At 37.1% G+C, this 18,478-nt stretch overlaps 2 protein-coding genes and 2 long non-coding RNA genes across 4 annotated transcripts; 2 read left to right on the top strand and 2 right to left on the bottom strand.

The window, feature by feature from the left end:
- Positions 1-585: 585 nt before the first annotated feature.
- Positions 586-1,373, bottom strand: LOC113466873. The gene is made up of 2 exons (XR_003391144.1): positions 879-1,373; positions 586-761 (listed from the first exon to the last, which is right to left on the bottom strand). It is a non-coding gene; the product is annotated as an uncharacterized LOC113466873 (long non-coding RNA).
- Positions 1,374-5,247: 3,874 nt separating this feature from the next.
- Positions 5,248-12,982, top strand: LOC103507874. Its single transcript, XM_026822639.1, has 6 exons — positions 5,248-5,295; positions 5,803-5,896; positions 6,209-6,350; positions 6,583-6,696; positions 8,828-9,365; positions 11,702-12,982. Exons 2-6 carry the CDS (start codon positions 5,833-5,835, stop codon positions 12,980-12,982), a joined length of 2,139 nt encoding a protein of 712 aa, XP_026678440.1. The 5' UTR covers positions 5,248-5,295; positions 5,803-5,832.
- On the bottom strand, positions 9,743-10,320 carry LOC113466874. The gene is made up of 2 exons (XR_003391145.1): positions 10,290-10,320; positions 9,743-9,835 (listed from the first exon to the last, which is right to left on the bottom strand). It is a non-coding gene; the product is annotated as an uncharacterized LOC113466874 (long non-coding RNA).
- Positions 12,983-13,190: 208 nt separating the features above from the next.
- LOC113466881 (putative uncharacterized protein DDB_G0282133) lies at positions 13,191-18,071 on the top strand. The gene is made up of 3 exons (XM_026822640.1): positions 13,191-13,587; positions 14,545-17,812; positions 18,055-18,071. The coding sequence occupies exons 1-3, from the start codon at positions 13,294-13,296 to the stop codon at positions 18,069-18,071; spliced, it is 3,579 nt and encodes a 1,192-aa protein (XP_026678441.1). The 5' UTR covers positions 13,191-13,293.
- The last annotated feature ends 407 nt before the right edge of the window (positions 18,072-18,478 follow it).

Raw genomic sequence — 18,478 nt, forward strand, 5'->3', positions numbered from 1 at the left:
GTGTGGACCCTGCTTAAGTAATTTTACCCATAATTTTGACTTTCTCTCTTTCTCTTTCCCAGATTGTCAATCGGGCAGCCTCCCATGAGCCCAATCTTCGCCAACACCCACCACTGTTATACCTACCTGAGCTACATGAATCAGTTGAAGCGGGGATCCAATCTGTTCTACCGATGGGTACCCACTGTGTCCAGGTCTGACGATATACTCAAGCTGAGATCTGCCTAATAGAAGTTACATTCGAGTCAATTGTGTTGTGAAAGCTCTGAAGAGCTAAAAGCAGGGTCCTTACGTTGGAAATGTCGGGTAATGTTGTACGACAATGTCTCCTAAATGTGGACGTGTTAAGACCAGTTCTCACTTGTCGTGAGTTTCATCCGATTTTTTTTCCAACGTCCTGTAGGCATTGTAATTTAAATTTATTTGTATTGTAATTTAAAATTTCCACTACATACAGCACGATTTTTTTTCCAACGTCCTGTAGGCATTGTAATTTAAATTTATTTGTATTGTAATTTAAAATTTCCACTACATACAGCACGATTTTTCGTTCTCACTTGTCGTGAGTTTCATCCGATTTTTTTCCAACGTCCTGTAGGCATTGTAATTTAAATTTATTTGTATTGTAATTTAAAATTTCCACTACATACAGCACGATTTTTTTCCGAACGACAGTTGGGAAGGGGCCTTTAGAGAACTGTCGTATCACGTCCACATTTAGGAAATATTGTCGTACAACATTTTCATCTGACATTTCCAACCTAAGTGTGGACCCTGCTTAAGGAACGACAGTTGGGAAGGGGCCTTTAGATAACTGTCGTATCACGTCCACATTTAGGAAATATTGTCGTACAACATTTTCATCTGACATTTCCAACCTAAGTGTGGACCCTGCTTAAGGGGTTTCCAGTGGTTATGTGAGGTTCAACACTACCATCTCACTGACTGTCCCAAACAGGATATTCTTCCAAGTGCTAAGGTCATAATTGAAGTCAGGTTTTTGCCACTTACTGCTGATTCCATGTAGAATTGCCAAAATTTGTTTGGTAAATTATTTCCAACCAAAAGAGGTTTGCCACCTCTCAAAAAGAAAGATATTTGTTTTCTTGCTTTGGGGCTTATCCCTTGAAAGGGATGGTGTAAAATTGTACATTATAAGCTTTTGCAGCAGGGTCTTTTCAAGTTTTTCGCATGATTTCCCCATATTATTTTCACTTGTAGCTTGTAAACAACATCATCCCTTTCAGGAATTTGTTCCAGACTGCCTCTTCTATTTTCAAGTAGCTTTATTATTTGTTTTCATTTTGTTTCAATATTTCTAAGTGTTTAAAAAGACTTACATTAGAAGGTTTTCTAATTGAAAACTATTCCATTTTACTCAGAAGATAACAAAAGATTCAATCCAATTCTCCAGACTGCCTCTTCTATTTTCAAGTAGCTTTATTATTTGTTTTCATTTTGTTTCAATATTTCCAAGTGTTTAAAAAGACTTACATTAGAAGGTTTTCTAATTGAAAACTATTCCATTTTACTCAGAAGATAACAAAAGATTCAATCCAATTTTCAGGGACCGAGCAAGTAAAATCGTTCTGTGTAAATGACAAAATGACCCCTCATGGTAAAAGGCTACCTAATAATGTTTAATTTTACATTTATTTCTCATAGTTATAGGAAAAGAACTTGAAGTAAAGTGACAAAAAGTAATAAAACATTTATATTGCATTCTTTACTACAGTTATATGTTATAATATAATTTCTCATTTTCCTTTATTTTCCTAATCACGGGTTTAAATAATGAACAACGCCAGCTCGGAGTTGGGGCCCTGGAGTTTTACAATACCCTCTCATGTCCTATAGACAAAACCCATATGTTAGCTAACAGCAGCAACAACAGCAACACAACAACAACAACAATACACAGTTCAGTATTGTGGAAACTCCGATCTAGGCCTCTTAATTTTACCTACTAGAGATGCGACTTTTGACTCATCTTTGGGATTGAATCCCAACTGAGCTACTCAGTAAAAGGAACTACTCTTTTTTTCAACTCGCTCTTTGACTCCCGACTCTTCTCTGATACTTTCTACGCAGGGCACATGCGGCCTAAGGCAGGTGAAAAACAGAAAAGAAAAGTATAATAATAAAAGATTCAAATTTGAATCTTTTATTATTATCTTTTTCTTTTCTGTTTTTCACCTGCCTTAGGCCCGGATTCAAAGATCAAATCGGACGGTATGATGGGGGGGGGGTATTTTGATTTGCCATTTTTGACGAAAAACGCCATCTCTCTCACTCAAATGTAGAAAGAAAAAGACAGAAAACTCTCGGTCTCGTACAGCATACAGCTGGTTATTGTTTATTGTATAGGGAACTAAAGAGCGAGTTACAAGTTTTGAAAGAACTACTCTTGAGGATCTAGTTCACTGAAAAGAGTAGTTCATTTTTTTAGCTCAATGCATCTTTACACATCTCTATTACCTACTCAAAAGCAAAAGCAAGACTTGGGCTTATTGCAAGTTTATGGCATTGACATGTACCATGTAGGACGAGCTGTATTTTTGCAGTAAAATACATGCTGGAATTCCCAACGTAATTTAGGAAATGGGAAAAATATTGTTGAAATACCGTTTTCAAGCTTCGACATTTAAAAAGGTTTTTTTTTTTCCACCAGCCTAGTTATCTTGGAGGTAGGTACTGGATTAAAGTAGCTACTCAGTTGTACTCACTGCTGAGTGGACCCCGAATGCCGAAAAAAACTTCGACCCCGCAGGGAATCGAACTCGGGACCTTCGGCGTGCAAGTGTGAGACCCAATCGGCCACGGAGGTAGTTTTGGTTTCCAAATTTATCTTCTGATAATTATTCACATGATACACATTCTATGGTATTGAAAGCTACATAGGGAAAAGAGTGGAGAGAATGGAAGTGAGGGGGAAAAAAGGGCGAGGTAGGCCGAAGAAAAGGTGGAAAGATTGTGTGAATCAAGACCTGGGTGAGAAAAATTTATCAGGACCTGAGGTACACAACAGGGCTGTCTAGAAGAGACTGACAAGAAACGCCGACCCTATTTAAATAGGAAAAGGCTAGGAAGAAGAAGAGGACACATTCTATGGTATTCTCATTGTTCTACTTATCCAGGAACTCGTTGATCCTGCCCCATCTCAGTCTGTCCATCTGTTCCTTCTGGTTCAACCAAGATGGCTTCTCCTTATCGTGGGGCGTTAGACCTGGATACTTGAGGGGAGGGGCAGGGGGGCGGAAGGGGTCCGTGGCCTTGAACTTCTTCACCAAATATTCCTTGGCTATCTGCTTCGGATCCCGGTATCGGTCCAAGTATCTGAAATTTAAAATTAAATTTCTCTATATGATAGGGACGAGACCAAATACCGACTTGAGTATAAGTGGCCATGGCAGTAAGTAAGTAATTTGATAGGACAATATAAAAATAAAAAAATCAAATCAAATCATGAATCTTTGTGGTAAAGCAGAGAGCTTTTTCACAACTTTGTGGGTATCACAAGTCTTTCATTTACTCTTGGAGGGACTAGCAGGTAAGATTTTTTTAAAGATGTTTGATAGATAGAACTGTAAGTAACTGCTAAGATTTTCATCCCGGAATCGAGAGGAAAACAGGATAGGAGAAAGTCAGCCATTCCGAGACCGAACATTATCCCATCAGGATAAAATCCGCCCCGGGCGGGAATCGAACCCGCGGTCTAGTGCTTACAAGCTAAGCTAACTAGGTCGCGTCTAAATTCCCTTCCTCTGTAATAGTAAATACCCCCCCAGAGCGGTCAACGTCAAAGAAGAAGCGGAAGCAGCAGAAAATGATGGAAAATTTGACGTTTTTCAAAGTCAAATATCTCCGGCTAAACTTAACCGATTTTGATGATTTTTTTTCAACTCAGTCTATTTCATGCCCCAACACACACACGCAATCCGTTTTCTTCCATCATTTGTAGTTGTCCCTCTACAACTACCTGAAAACGGCTACTTTCCCTGTCGCGTATATCTCAAGTAGCGCGGTCAAACTTACTTGACTTGGCGGGAAACATGTTTGTCTTGTTTGAGGGACTTTAAACTGGGAGTAGACCAGCTGCTGGCTCTTAAGTTCGTGCTAAGCATAGTCTCAAGGAATTTGATTGGTCAATTTTGACTTGAGATTGAGACTGATCTAAGAACGGTCATTCTTGTTCATAAATACGAGTGTTAGTCTGGCTGGGGGTCTACTCCCTGTGCCCTAAATCACCAAAGTATGGAAAAGTATTTTAGAAGTGTAATAGCCAATGGAAAAGCAATCAAATCAAATCATGAATCTTTGTGGTAAAGCAGAGAGCTTTTTCACAACTTTGTGGGTATCACAAGTCTTTCATTTACTCAACCATCATATTTATTATCGCTCGTCTCTTCGGCTTGTAATGCCGCCACTGGTTGCTACTCGATTAAAGTAGCTACTCAATTGTCCTCACGAGGCTGAGTGCACCCCGAACTCCAAGCACAGAGCTGAAAAAAACCACGGCCCCGCCGGAAATCGAGCCCGAACCTCCTGCGTGCAAGCCTAGTGTGATACCCACTCCGCCACGGAGGTTGCCCTGATAGGACAATATATGCTTTATATTAGGTACAGGTAGATACGTTTACATCACATTAAACAATAGGTGATACGATCCACTGGATCGAAAATTGATTTCACTTGATCACAGAAAAAAAATCAACTGAATGCTGATTGGTCGAAAAAACTGTATTTACGGCCCCGCCGGAAATCGAACCCGGACCTCCTGCGTGCAAGCCTAGTGTGATACCCACTCGGCCACGGAGGTTGCCCTGATAGGACAATATATGCTTTATATTAGGTACAGGTAGATACGTTTACATCACATTAAACAATAGGTGATACAAAATACCTATTACAGGTTAAGGATTTTTTTTCTTCTACGAATTCTAGATTCCGAGATAAATCGATTTAAAAAATACCGGTAAATCTTAAACTTTGACGTCACGGCATACGCTCTCGTAGGCGATGACGTCATAATTCATGACTCCCGCTTCGTTTGTTTGTGCGCAAGCGTTTCTGACCGTTTTCTGTTTTCTCTTTTCTTTGAAGGATTTTCAACTTTTTCAAGCAGTTTTTCATCTTTTCTCATGATTTTATTGTTCTAATAATGTAAAAAAGTTTAAATTTGGACTGCCGAGTACATATTCGTATTTCTTTCACCTTCCACCCCTCTCTGGTTCATAGGTGAAAAGCTCATCGGTAGAACCCATCGTCACTCTCTGTGGCCATCCTATCATTAAAGTGAGTAGGTAGGTATAATCATTTATGTACAATCTACAATGCAAATGTCTTGAAGCGTGTGGCACCTCATCTTGCTATGCCCCAGGCCACTAGTAGTACTGCAATTCTGTTTTTAACTCAAATGTTTCAGGTACCTACCTATGGAATAGTTGCACTGAATATGGATTACCGTTTTCTGTTTTCTTTGAAGGATTTTCAACTTTTTCAAGCAGTTTTTCAACTTTTCTCATGATTTTATTGTTCTAATAATGTAAAAAAGTTTAAATTTGGACTGCCGAGTACATATTCGTATTTCTTCCACCTTCCACCCCTCTCTGGTTCATAGGTGAAAAGCTCATCGGTAGAACCCATCGTCACTAACTCTGTGGCCATCCTATCATTAAAGTGAGTAGGTAGGTATAATCATTTATGTACAATGCAAATGTATTGAAGCGTGTGGCACCTCATCTTGCCAAGCCCCAGGCCACTAGTAGTACTGCAATTCTGTTTTTAACTCAAATGTTTCAGGTACCTACCTATGGAATAGTTGCACTGAATATGGATTCCCGACTATCAAATGGTCTAAGTGGTGATTCTGAACATTTGTCCAGGATTAACTATGGTGAGTACCTACTTTCTTTTCACTTTTATTGTGTATTAAAAAGCAATCAAAACAAGGAAGTATTAACACAAATGCTTTGCAAGTTTTTGAAATATGTACTTGAAACCAAAAAATACGTTCAGTATTTTATATAGGCTCAGTGGGGAGTAGCTACTCAAACCTGTCATTAACATACTGTGCTATTAACACAAATGCTTTGCAAGTTTTTGACATATGTACTTGAAACCAAAAAATACGTTCAGTATTTTATATAGGCTCAGTGGGGAGTAGCTACTCAAACCTGTCATTAACATACTGTGTTCTTTTTTACAGACCTGCTTTCTGATTCAGACCGAAGTATTCCAAAATTTGATAGTGAGATCTCCTCCATTCTCCAAAGTGGAAACTCATCAGTTTCAACCAATTTTTGTATTGGAAAAACCTCTCTGGATGTTACAAGCAATACACAACAAAAGTAAGTTTTTCCTTAAGGCATGTCTAAACATAGTTGATTGATCATGAAGGCTTGGCTGATGTTGACTGAAACCATACACTGCCTTGACAACATAGATTCAAAGACAAGGTTGTCTATGTGTGGACAGTGGACACAGCTTAAGGCTATCTTGAAATCAGAATTGATATTAATGCCCCTCCCCCCCTCCCCCCATTCTTTCTGTTTTAACACATTTCAAACATAATTATTTCAGATCTGCTCTAGCTCCATCTCCAGATATTCAGTGTTTGCGCAGAGTTCTAGTTGAAAGTTCACAAAATGCTCTACCATCTCCTCCGGAATTTGTTACAAAACAAGGGAACAAGAGGTGAGACATTAAAGATTCTTACTTGTATGTAACAAAATCTATACTAGATAAAGCCCTCTCTACAGGTATCTATTTGTCTTCCTCACACTTTTACCAATAAATTATGTAATTACATAGGTACCTACTTACTTCTTTATGTAGGTAGCCTTTACTTTAAACTACACTTACATCACTGGATTCAAACCAACATCAACTGAAAGGCATAAATGGTTACTTCATCAGATCACACATAGGCTTGTAATTTTACCAACAGGTACCTACTTACTTCTTTATGTAGGTAGCCTTTACTTTAAACTACACTTACTTACATCACTGGATTCAAACCAACATCAACTGAAAGGCATAAATGGTTACTTCATCAGATCACACATAGGCTTGTAATTTTACCAAAAACCAAAATGGACTTTGGGTACCTACCATCAGTACCTACTATTAATAGCATATACTTACATACATAGGTATTAGAGCAGATTATACTTATTTCAACAATATAAACATAAATGATATTTATTTCTATCATTACAGAAGATCATCCAACAACTTTGAGGACTATTACCCTGCACCTGATGTTAAGAAAAGGAGATCATCAAGAGAAAGTGAATTCAGGAATTCAAAAAGACCCAGGAAATCAATATTTATTAAAGCTATCCCGAATACATCAGCAGACTCTTCAAAATTCAATGATACAGTTGTTGATGTGTCAGAAATTCCAGATATTTCTGACTTTGAAAAGTCAAGTCGTGCCGATGATAAGAGATCAACAAGACACACATCTGTTTGTTCAAATGCAGAAGCTAATACTACAGCAGATATGTCGTCACTGGAATCATTTGATGTGTCCTCTATTGCACATGCTACAGTAAATACTTCAGAACTTGCGTCTCAACCAAGAACTAAACTTCCAAGGAAATCAATATTCACTACAGTAAATACTTCAGAACTTGCGTCTCAACCAAGAACTAAACTTCCAAGGAAATCAATATTCCAACCATTAGCAACAAACGGGACTTCCAATATTGATGAAACATATAACAGCGACTCTTTTGATATAACAAAGTCTCAAGATTCAAATGATGCCATCAAAACTAATAATGCAACAAAACCTCGAAAATCTGTTTTCGTAAAAAATACTGAAACAATTTTAAGTGATGTGTCTGATATTAATGATGTAACTTTTACAAAATCACAACCTTGTAATGAAACTCAAAACCAAGATGACTCGGAGGTTGTCACTTCCAAAATTAATGATGATACATGTAACATCGAATCTTTTGATATAACAAAGTTTAATAGTGACAAAACGGAATTAACAAAGCCTCGCAAACCTGTTTTTGTAAAGAATACTGAAACAATATTGAGTGACGTTTCTGGTAAGGGCGAAGTTATTGAAAACGAAAAAGCTAAATCAAGTCAAGATGAAATGTGCAGAAAGTCAATGTTTCCCCGGCTTGTACAGCATAACACAGATGTTGTTACCTCAGAACTTACAAATATATCCGACATTGAAAATTCCGGTGATACAATGATACATTATTCTCAATTCAATGTCTTCTCCTCCTTCTTCTTTGCCTTTTCCCATGTTCAGATGGGGTTGGCATTTGTTGTTGGCCTCTCAATCAGCTGTAGAGTGATTGCTTCGAGGCCAACTGGGTTTTGGCTCAACCTTCACTGTTGATATGGCATAAGGAACCTACTCAAGAAAAAACAAGACTTGGGCTTATTGCAAGTTTATGGCATTGACATGTACCATGTAGGACGAGTTGTATTTTTGCAGTAAAATACATGCTGGAATTCCCAACGTAATTTAGGAAATGGGAAAAATATTGTTGAAATACCGTTTTCAAGCTTCGCATAAGGAAATTTGGACTAGTCTACTTTCTGTTTATAGTACCCTACCTAGATGCTGATCTACTCTCTATTTACAGTCCCTCAACCAGACTTTGATACATTATGAGAGTAACAGAGGTATTAAAAGAAATGTGAAATAGGTATGTACTTACACAGCATTACAATAATAATAGTGCTTAAGCTATAAAGTTATAGTTGTGGGTAAAACCTGATTGGGTATTAGAGCAGATTATACTTATTTAAACAATATAAACATAAATGAAATTTATTTCTATCATTACAGAAGATCATCCAACAACTTTGAGGACTATTACCCTGCACCTGATGTTAAGAAAAGGAGATCATCAAGAGGCACTTGTTCCGATGCAGAAATTATGGGAGATGTGTCATCACTGGAAACATTTGATGTGTCTTCTATTGCACATGCTACAGTAAATACTTCTGAACTTGTGTCTCAACCAAGGAATGATCTTCCAAGGAAATCAATATTCCAACCAATAGCTATAAATGATACTTCTAACATTGATGATGAAACATGTAACATGGACTCTTTTGATATAACAAAGTCTCAAGATTCAAATGATGCCATCAAAACTAATATTGCAACAAAACCTCGAAAATCTGTTTTTGTAAAAAATATGGAAACCATTTTGAATGACTCTACTGACATTGATGATGTAATATTAACAAAATCTCAACCTTGTAGTGAAACTCAAAACCCAGATGACTCGGAGGGTAAATCTGATATAAAGAGACCCAGGAAATCGATATTTGTTAAAGCTGCCCCAAATTCATCATCAGACGCATCAGAAATGGATAACATTTCATTCTCAAAGTCTGTAAATGCCACCAGACTTGGTGAAACTAATGTAACTTTCTCAAAATCTCAAACTTGTAGTGAGACAAACCTGATTACTAAAGATGTGATTAAGGACTTGTGCTATTAAGGTGTTTTTTTTTTTAATTCAAAAATCATTACAAACAACTTACACTGATTTTTCTGAGAAAGTCTCTTGAGATTTTCATCAGCTTGAAGTTTCCTTAAAACCTGATTACTAAAGATGTGATTAAGGACTTGTGCTATTAAGGTGTGATTTTTTTTTTAATTCAAAAATCATTACAAACAACTTACACTGATTTTTCTGAGAAAGTCTCTTGAGATTTTCATCAGCTTGAAGTTTCTTGAGGTGTTCAATTCTTTCTTTTGTATTGGTAGACCTCCTTGTCTTTGCAGGGACTGCAAAGCCTATGTTTACTTTGTTGTAGAGTTCAGGATCTTTATAATTTTGTTCTGGGGGGAATGAGAGAACATGGAAAGTTAATAGTATGACATAATAGAAGTTAATAATAAATAAAGGTAATAGAAGGGAGATTCCTTTCTATGAGATCATAGAAAGGTATAAAAGAGGTAATCAAAGGGAGTGTTATTCCCTTTATGGAATGGATGGAAGTATTCTCCTTTTTATGAGGTGATACATTCATAGCACAGAGAACATGGAAAGTTAATAGTATGACATAATAGAAGTTAATAATAAATAAAGGTAATAGAAGGGATAAAAGAGGTAATCAAAGGGAGTGTTATTCCCTTTATGGAATGGATGGAAGTATTCTCCTTTTTATGAGGTGATACATTCATAGCACTATTTTACATTATTATCAATATTAATAATGAGATTATCGATTGTGCTTTCCTTTCTACTTCACCAGAATTCAAAACTTGGTTAGATCTACATAAAAATACATACCTTCCAAATGTCTCTCCAAAATTATCAATATTAACCTTTTGCGGACAGATTCATGTGTCACATGAAATCATGGTTCCGCCATTATGGTAGGAGAAAAATAACTTAGATCTGGCGATACAAGGTATTAAAAGAAATGTGAAATAGGTATGTACTTACACAGCATTACAATAATAATAATGCTTAAGCTATAAAGTTATAGTTGTGGGTAAAACCCGATTACTAAAGATGTGATTAAGGACTTGTGCTATTAAGGTGTTTTTTTTTTTAATTCAAAAATCATTAAAAACAACTTACACTGATTTTTCTGAGAAAGTCTCTTGAGATTTTCATCAGCTTGAAGTTTCTTAAGGTGTTCAATTCTTTCCTTTGTATTGGTAGACCTCCTTGTCTTTGCAGGGACTGCAAAGCCTATGTTTACTTTGTTGTAGAGTTCAGGATCTTTATAATTTTGTTGAAGTGAATTCAGGAATTCAAAAAGACCCAGGAAATCAATATTTATTAAAGCTATCCCAAATACATCAGCAGACTCTTCAAAATTCAATGATACAGTTGTTGATGTGTCAGAAATTCCAGATATTTCTGACTTTGAAAAGTCAAGTCGTGCCGATGATAAGAGATCAACAAGACACACATCTGTTTGTTCAAATGCAGAAGCTAATACTACAGCAGATATGTCGTCACTGGAATCATTTGATGTGTCCTCTATTGCACATGCTACAGTAAATACTTCAGAACTTGCGTCTCAACCAAGAACTAAACTTCCAAGGAAATCAATATTCCAACCATTAGCAACAAACGGGACTTCCAATATTGATGAAACATATAACAGCGACTCTTTTGATATAACAAAGTCTCAAGATTCAAATGATGCCATCAAAACTAATAATGCAACAAAACCTCGAAAATCTGTTTTCGTAAAAAATACTGAAACAATTTTAAGTGATGTGTCTGATATTAATGATGTAACTTTTACAAAATCACAACCTTGTAATGAAACTCAAAACCAAGATGACTCGGAGGGTGTCATTTCCGAAATTAATGATGATACATGTAACACCGAATCTTTTGATATAACAAAGTCTAATAGTGACACAACGGAATTAATAAAGCCTCGCAAATCTGTTTTTGTAAAGAATACTGAAACAATTTTGAGTGACGTTTCTGGTAAGGGCGAAGTTATTGAAAACGAAAAAGCTAAATCAAGTCAAGATAAAATGTGCAGAAAGTCAATGATTCCCCGGCTTGTACAGCATAACACAGATGTTGTTACCTCAGAACTTACAAATATATCCGACATTGAAAATTCCGATGATGTGAACAGCCATCAACAAAATCATGAAACTACTAATATTAATGATGAAACATATAACATCGACTCTTTTGATATATCAAAGTCTCAAGAGTCAAATAACATTTCATTCTCAAAGTCTGTAAATGCCACCAGACTTGGTGAAACTAATGTAACTTTCTCAAAATCTCAAACTTGTAGTGAGACTCAACTCTCAAATGAATCAGGAAGTGAATTCAGGAATTCAAAAAGACCCAGGAAATCAATATTTATTAAAGCTATCCCAAACACATCAGCAGACTCTTCAAAATTCAATGATACAGTTGTTGATGTGTCAGAAATTCCAGATATTTCTGACTTTGAAAAGTCAAGTCGTGCCGATGATAAGAGATCAACAAGACACACATCTGTTTGTTCAAATGCAGAAGCTATTACTACAGCAGATATGTCGTCACTGGAATCTCATGATGTGTCCTCTATTGCACATGCTACAGTAAATACTTCAGAACTTGCGTCTCAACCAAGAACTAAACTTCCAAGGAAATCAATATTCCAACCATTAGCAACAAACGAGACTTTCAATATTGATGAAACATATAACAGCGACTCTTTTGATATAACAAAGTCTCAAGATTCAAAAGATGCCATCAAAACTAATAATGCAACAAAACCTCGAAAATCTGTTTTCGTAAAAAATACAGAAACCATTTTAAGTGACTCTACTGATATCGATGATGTAATTTTCACAAAGTCTCAACCTTGTAATGAAACTCAAAACCAAGATGACTCGGAGGGTGTCATTTCCGAAATTAATGATGATACATGTAACACCGAATCTTTTGATATAACAAAGTCTAATAGTGACACAACGGAATTAATAAAGCCTCGCAAATCTGTTTTTGTAAAGAATACTGAAACAATTTTGAGTGACGTTTCTGGTAAGGGCGAAGTTATTGAAAACGAAAAAGCTAAATCAAGTCAAGATAAAATGTGCAGAAAATCAATGATTCCCCGGCTTGTACAGCATAACACAGATGTTGTTACCTCAGAACTTACAAATATATCCGACATTGAAAATTCCGATGATGTGAACAGCCATCAACAAAATCATGAAACTACTAATATTAATGATGAAACATATAACATCGACTCTTTTGATATATCAAAGTCTCAAGAGTCAAATAATGGTGACAAAACCAAATCGATGGAGCCTCGAAAATCCATTTTTGTAAAGAATACTGAAACAATTTTAAGTGATGTGTCTGATATTAATGATGTAACTTTTACAAAATCACAACCTTGTAATGAAAATCAAAACCAAGATGACTCGGAGGTTGTCACTTCCAAAATTAATGATGATACATGTAACATCGAATCTTTTGATATAACAAAGTCTAATAATTAAAAGCGAGGGAACAATTTCTTTACATCCGACTGTAACAACAACGCTTGAGGTTCATGTAGGACATGAATCCTATCGTTAGAGCGATTCTGTACGCAAAAGGTTTAATGAGATTGTCGATTGTGCTTTCCTTTCTACTTCACCAGAATTCAAAACTTGGTTAGATCTACATAAAAATACATACCTTCCAAATGTCTCTCCAAATAAAGCCTGGCAAATCTGTTTTTGTAAAGAATACTGAAACAATATTGAGTGACGTTTCTGGTAAGGGCGAAGTTATCGAAAACGAAAAAGCTAAATCAAGTCAAGATAAAATGTGCAGAAAGTCAATGATTCCCCGGCTTGTACAGCATAACACAGATGTTGTTACCTCAGAACTTACAAATATATCCGACATTGAAAATTCCGATGATGTGAACAGCCATCAACAAAATCATGAAACTACTAATATTAATGATGAAACAAATAACATCGACTCTTTTGATATATCAAAGTCTCAAGAGTCAAATGATGGTGACAAAACTAAATCGATGGAGCCTCGAAAATCCATTTTTGTAAAGAATACTGAAACAATTTTAAGTGATGTGTCTGATATTAATGATGTAACTTTCATTTACATCCGACTGTAACAACAACGCTTAAGGTTCATGTAGGACATGAATCCTATCGTTAGAGCGATTCTGATGAAATTGATTCTGTACGCAAAAGGTTTAATGAGATTGTTGATTGTGCTTTCCTTTCTACTTCACCAGAATTCAAAACTTGGTTAGATCTACATAAAAATACATACCTTCCAAATGTCTCTCCAAAGTGTCCTCTAGGTCCAGGATTTCTTTTTCATCAATCTTATTGTATGCTGTTCTGTTGATAGAACATCTTGTAAAGGTCCTCACTCCACTGATGGCTAGACTTCTGAATTTGAACAAACTCATTTTGAATGATTTCTCGGAGCTTCTGCCAGACAGATTCAACTCTGTGATATGGTTCAATACATTAGATAGAGGAAAGGAGAACCAAGTCACTTATGAGGGTTTATTTCCTTTCTCTTTTCTTTCCGATTTTCTTTTCACAAAGCTCAGCAGTCAGCACCACCAGCACCAGCAATTGACCCGAATTTTGAAATTTCAAATTTTCCCTCTTCCTCACTCCACTGATGGCTAGACTTCTGAATTTGAACAAACTCATTTTGAATGATTTCTAGGAGTTTCTGCCAGACAGATTCAACTCTGTGATATGGTTCAATACATTGGATAGAGGAAAGGAGAACCAAGTCACTTATGAGGGTTTATTTCCTTTCCGATTTTCTTTTCACAAAGCTCAGCAGTCAGCACCACCAGCACCAGCAATTGATTGACCCGAATTTTGAAATTTCAAATTTTCCCTCCCAGGCGGCCATTTTGTATTTCAAGGCCTCTTTTACACGATCCACTGGATCGAATTTTCCCTCCCAGGCGGCCATTTTGTATTTCAAGGCCTCTTTTACACGATCCACTGGATCGAAAATTGATTTCACTTGATCACAGAAAAAAAATCAACTGAATGCTGATTGGTCGAAAAAACTGTATTTCACAAAATCACAACCTTGTCATGAAACTCAAAACCTAGATGATTTGGAGGGTAAATCTGATTCAAAGAGTCCCAGAGAATCAATATCTATTGAAGCTGCCCCCAATACATCATCAGAAATGAATAACATCACATTCTCAAAGTCTATAAATGTTACCAGACTTGATGAACATACCGTGGAAAGTGATCAATCTAAAAAAGACAATGTACATATTAAAAATATCAAAAGTAACTTTTGCTTCGAAGATAATTTTGAAGCTATTGAACACGAAAAACAATGTGTGAGACACATCGAAAACGATTCTCATGCCGCTTCTTTACGTCATATTACAAATATCAAAAGTAACATTTGCTTCGAAGATAATTTTGAAGCTATTGAACACGAAAAACAATGTGTGAGACACATCGAAAACGATTCTCATGCCGCTTCTTTACGTTCCGAGTTGGAAAAAACTAAATCAAGTCCAGATAAAATGTCAATGATCTCCCATCCTGTACAAGATCAACAAATTCATGAAACTTTAGAAGTAACATCTGCGCCGAATATCACTTTCGCCAGAAGCAAGTTGTCAATGGAGATAGGAAGAATCTCAGGTATTTTGCAGAACGATAATAACAGCTTAGCAGCAATAAATGATGACAGTAATGTAACGAACAGGACCTACCCTCTTACCTTACAAAACAACGATACGTACCTAATAGAATCTGCCAATCACACAACAGAAAGTTATGTTGGTGAAAAAAATACGGACATCTCAAATAATGATAGCAAGAAGTTAAATTCTACCCTTAGAAGTTCACCCAGAACCAATATAACAAATTTGCCCCAAGAAAGTATGACCCCAAATAATGATAATGAAAAGTCAATTTCTACAAGAAGAAGCTCTCTGAGAAATAGCATCTCAAAACAAAATTCCATCATCAACACCCCAAATACTAATGGTGAGAAGTCAAATTCTATCAGCATAAGTTTACCCAGAGCTAATATAACAAATTCGCCCCAAGAAAGTACGATCCCAAATAATGACAAAGAAACGCCAAATTTCACTAGAAGAAGCTCTCTAAGGAACAGCATCTCAAAACAAAATTCCGCCATAATGACCCCAAATAATGATGGTGAGAAGTTAAAGTCTACCCGTAGAAGTTCACCCAGAGCTAATATAACAAATTCGCCCCAAGAAAGTACGATCCCAAATAATGACAAAGAAACGCCAAATTTCACTAGAAGAAGCTCTCTAAGGAACAGCATCTCAAAACAAAATTCCGCCATAATGACCCCAAATAATGATGGTGAGAAGTTAAAGTCTACCCGTAGAAGTTCACCCAGAACTAACATAACAAATTCGCCCCAAGAAAGTACGATCCCAAATAATGACAACGAAAAGTCAATTTCTACTAGAAGTAGCATCTCAAAACAAAATTCCGTCATTAACACCCCAAATAATAATGGCAAGAAGTTGAATTCTACCAGCATAAGTTTACCCAGAAGTAACATAACAAATTCGCCCCAAGAAAGTACGATCACGAATAATGACAAAGAAACGTCAACTATCACAAGAAGAAGTTCTTTGAGAAGTAGCTTATCGAAACAAAATTCCGTGCTCTTGAACAAAAGTGTGAGCTTTGCCCGTCAAAGTACTATCTCATATAATGAGAGCGATGATTTCAACTACACCTCAGGGTCTGCGTACTTGACGCACAGTCGACAACAGTGTGAGACCATCTCGGTGAACAGCAGTGATGTTCCTTCGAGTAACAACAGTGCTAACAGCAGAAGTATTAACGTGGGAACAGACAGTCGAAGTGGTAATGGTTCTAACTTGGATATGAACAGAAGTTCAATCAGTGGTATGAAGAGCAGAAGTGTGAACGGTTCCAATGCTACGGGTAACAGTACTCGTTCAAGTGCTAGTAAAACGTCTACAAGTGTAAAGGATACTACAGAGAGTAGTGTTGAAACCAACTCTAATACAACCTCCACCATGCAGTCAAAGAAAAGAAAGAAACGAAACCTGCTCTCCACGTCTACTCTCATGGAAGATCTAACACAAGATATGCACAACATGAGCGGAAGTGCTGCCAAGACGAGAAGTGCTCAGAAGAGCAATGTTCTAGAGAGAACCAATAAGTTGCTCAATGACTTGTCTGTCAGATCTAAGAAGGACAGAGTGCTTGACTTTACTACAATGGAACGTGAATCCTCTGCAGACTCTAGAATGGAATCATTTAAACAACCTCTTCTGCCGAAGAGATTCTCTAAAGCTCCCAGTGAGATATCACGTGTAGAGTCTAAGGCTAGTAATAATAACTCTCGTGTAGAGCCCAAGTCTAATGGTAATAACTCGCGTGGTAGAAGTATTGGCGGTGGTAGTAGCAGTGAAGGCATCTCCTTGGAAACCCCTGAATTATTGGACACAACAGACCTCAGCTCCCTCTCCCAATCTCAGTTTTTCAAACACATCAACAAAAACTCCACAAAGATCAGTTCACTGAAGACATCAACTGTGAGGAAAGAAAAACCACATCATGAGAAATCCAAGGATACAAGTAACATGAATGTGTCTACCAGTAGACAATCTTCCCGGTCCAAAACCGCGTCCCTCACCAATATTGATATCAGTAGTATTGCTCAAGATAAGACCAGAAGTAACTCGAAACATTCTAAAACCACTATAGAGGTATCATCACGAGCACAAGCAAGTTCTCCAGCAATATTACTTCCTGCTAATCCGAGTCCTAGTACTTCTATGCTACCTCCAGCACCTAGCACAGTACAACGCGCGAGAGCCAAGCCTCGGCGCTCCTCTACTCTAGGATATCAGAGCCTTGCTTACTCCGAAATCAGTCTAGATGGACATCCTGAGAATAGCATCCTACAAAAGATCTTGTTCACTCAGAACAATAGTCTGAACGAGAGCTGTGCAAGTGATATCAGCGAGGCACCGCGCAAAGGCAAGAAGACGAAACCTCGCAAACCCAATGACAATATTTTGGAAATCCAGCTGGAGAACGGCGAAATCTATAAACCGAAGAAGTTGTTCACGCACAAGCGTTCACCGTGGATTAACAAGCGCCTGTACAAATATCTCGAGACCAAACTCAAGGACAAGTACAAACTGAAGACACGCCTTGTCAGCGAGTTCTGTGCGAAACTTCTTCACGAGAAATGTGAGGAAATACGACTGAATAGTTACGCTCATAACGAGACGAACAAAACTGTTCTGGAGTATGTGAGGAATAAACTGGTAGGATTGGACCTGGTTGAGTGTAACTGGGACTTTTTCTCTTTCTGTAGAAACAAGTTACAGTTCCCTCTGTCAAACCTCTTGAAAAAAAACCTCTTGGGAAAAAAAAACTTTTCTTTCATTTAGTGTCCCTCTTGACTGTTTTGAGCAATCTCAGCATTAGTGAACAGTACGTGTGATTCCCTCATTTCCACTTGTAATGATCTGCTTCTAACGATTTACATTTATACATACTTTTTTATGGTACTTAATGATTCTCGCTAGTTCTCATCTACAAGTAGCACCAAGACACTATGGGAGTTCGCAACTCATCACGGGAACGTTGACCAGTTCCTTGATTTCTTTCACCTGCGTGTGCTCTATGATGGGCGAGAGATCTGTAGCGTTAATCACCGCGATGTTGTCCGATACTTCCTTGCCATTCTCATTCTGAAACAGATACATGGGAATTTATCATTGTATCTTTTATTTTAGTATCTTTTTTACATTAATATGACAAAATAGGTGTTACTTTGTTCTTGTTTTAGCGGATAGCGGCTTTAGCTTTCGCTGAATGGTGATGGCAGAATAAAGAAAGGATTTTCTTTCTGTCATACACCGGGACCGGATGATGGTCTCTAGCCATGTTTAATTGACTCATCCTGAACCGCAATCAACCATCGTGAGAACTTGTGCTTGTTGTTAAAAG

This window comes from Diaphorina citri, unplaced genomic scaffold (genome assembly GCF_000475195.1).
Source record: "Diaphorina citri unplaced genomic scaffold, Diaci psyllid genome assembly version 1.1 scaffold348, whole genome shotgun sequence".
In the NCBI taxonomy this organism is placed as follows: domain Eukaryota; kingdom Metazoa; phylum Arthropoda; class Insecta; order Hemiptera; family Psyllidae; genus Diaphorina; species Diaphorina citri.

Bases quoted from the DNA above. Each gene is read 5' to 3' on its own strand.
- LOC103507874 (XM_026822639.1), top strand. From the start codon at position 5,833: ATGGATTCCCGACTATCAAATGGTCTAAGTGGTGATTCTGAACATTTG. The intron at 6,351-6,582 runs GTAAGTTTTTCC...TAATTATTTCAG, and splicing joins ACAAGCAATACACAACAAAA to ATCTGCTCTAGCTCCATCTC. The intron at 6,697-8,827 runs GTGAGACATTAA...CTATCATTACAG, and splicing joins ACAAAACAAGGGAACAAGAG to AAGATCATCCAACAACTTTG.
- LOC113466881 (XM_026822640.1), top strand. From the start codon at position 13,294: ATGTGCAGAAAGTCAATGATTCCCCGGCTTGTACAGCATAACACAGAT. The intron at 13,588-14,544 runs TTCATTTACATC...AAAAAACTGTAT, and splicing joins CTGATATTAATGATGTAACT to TTCACAAAATCACAACCTTG.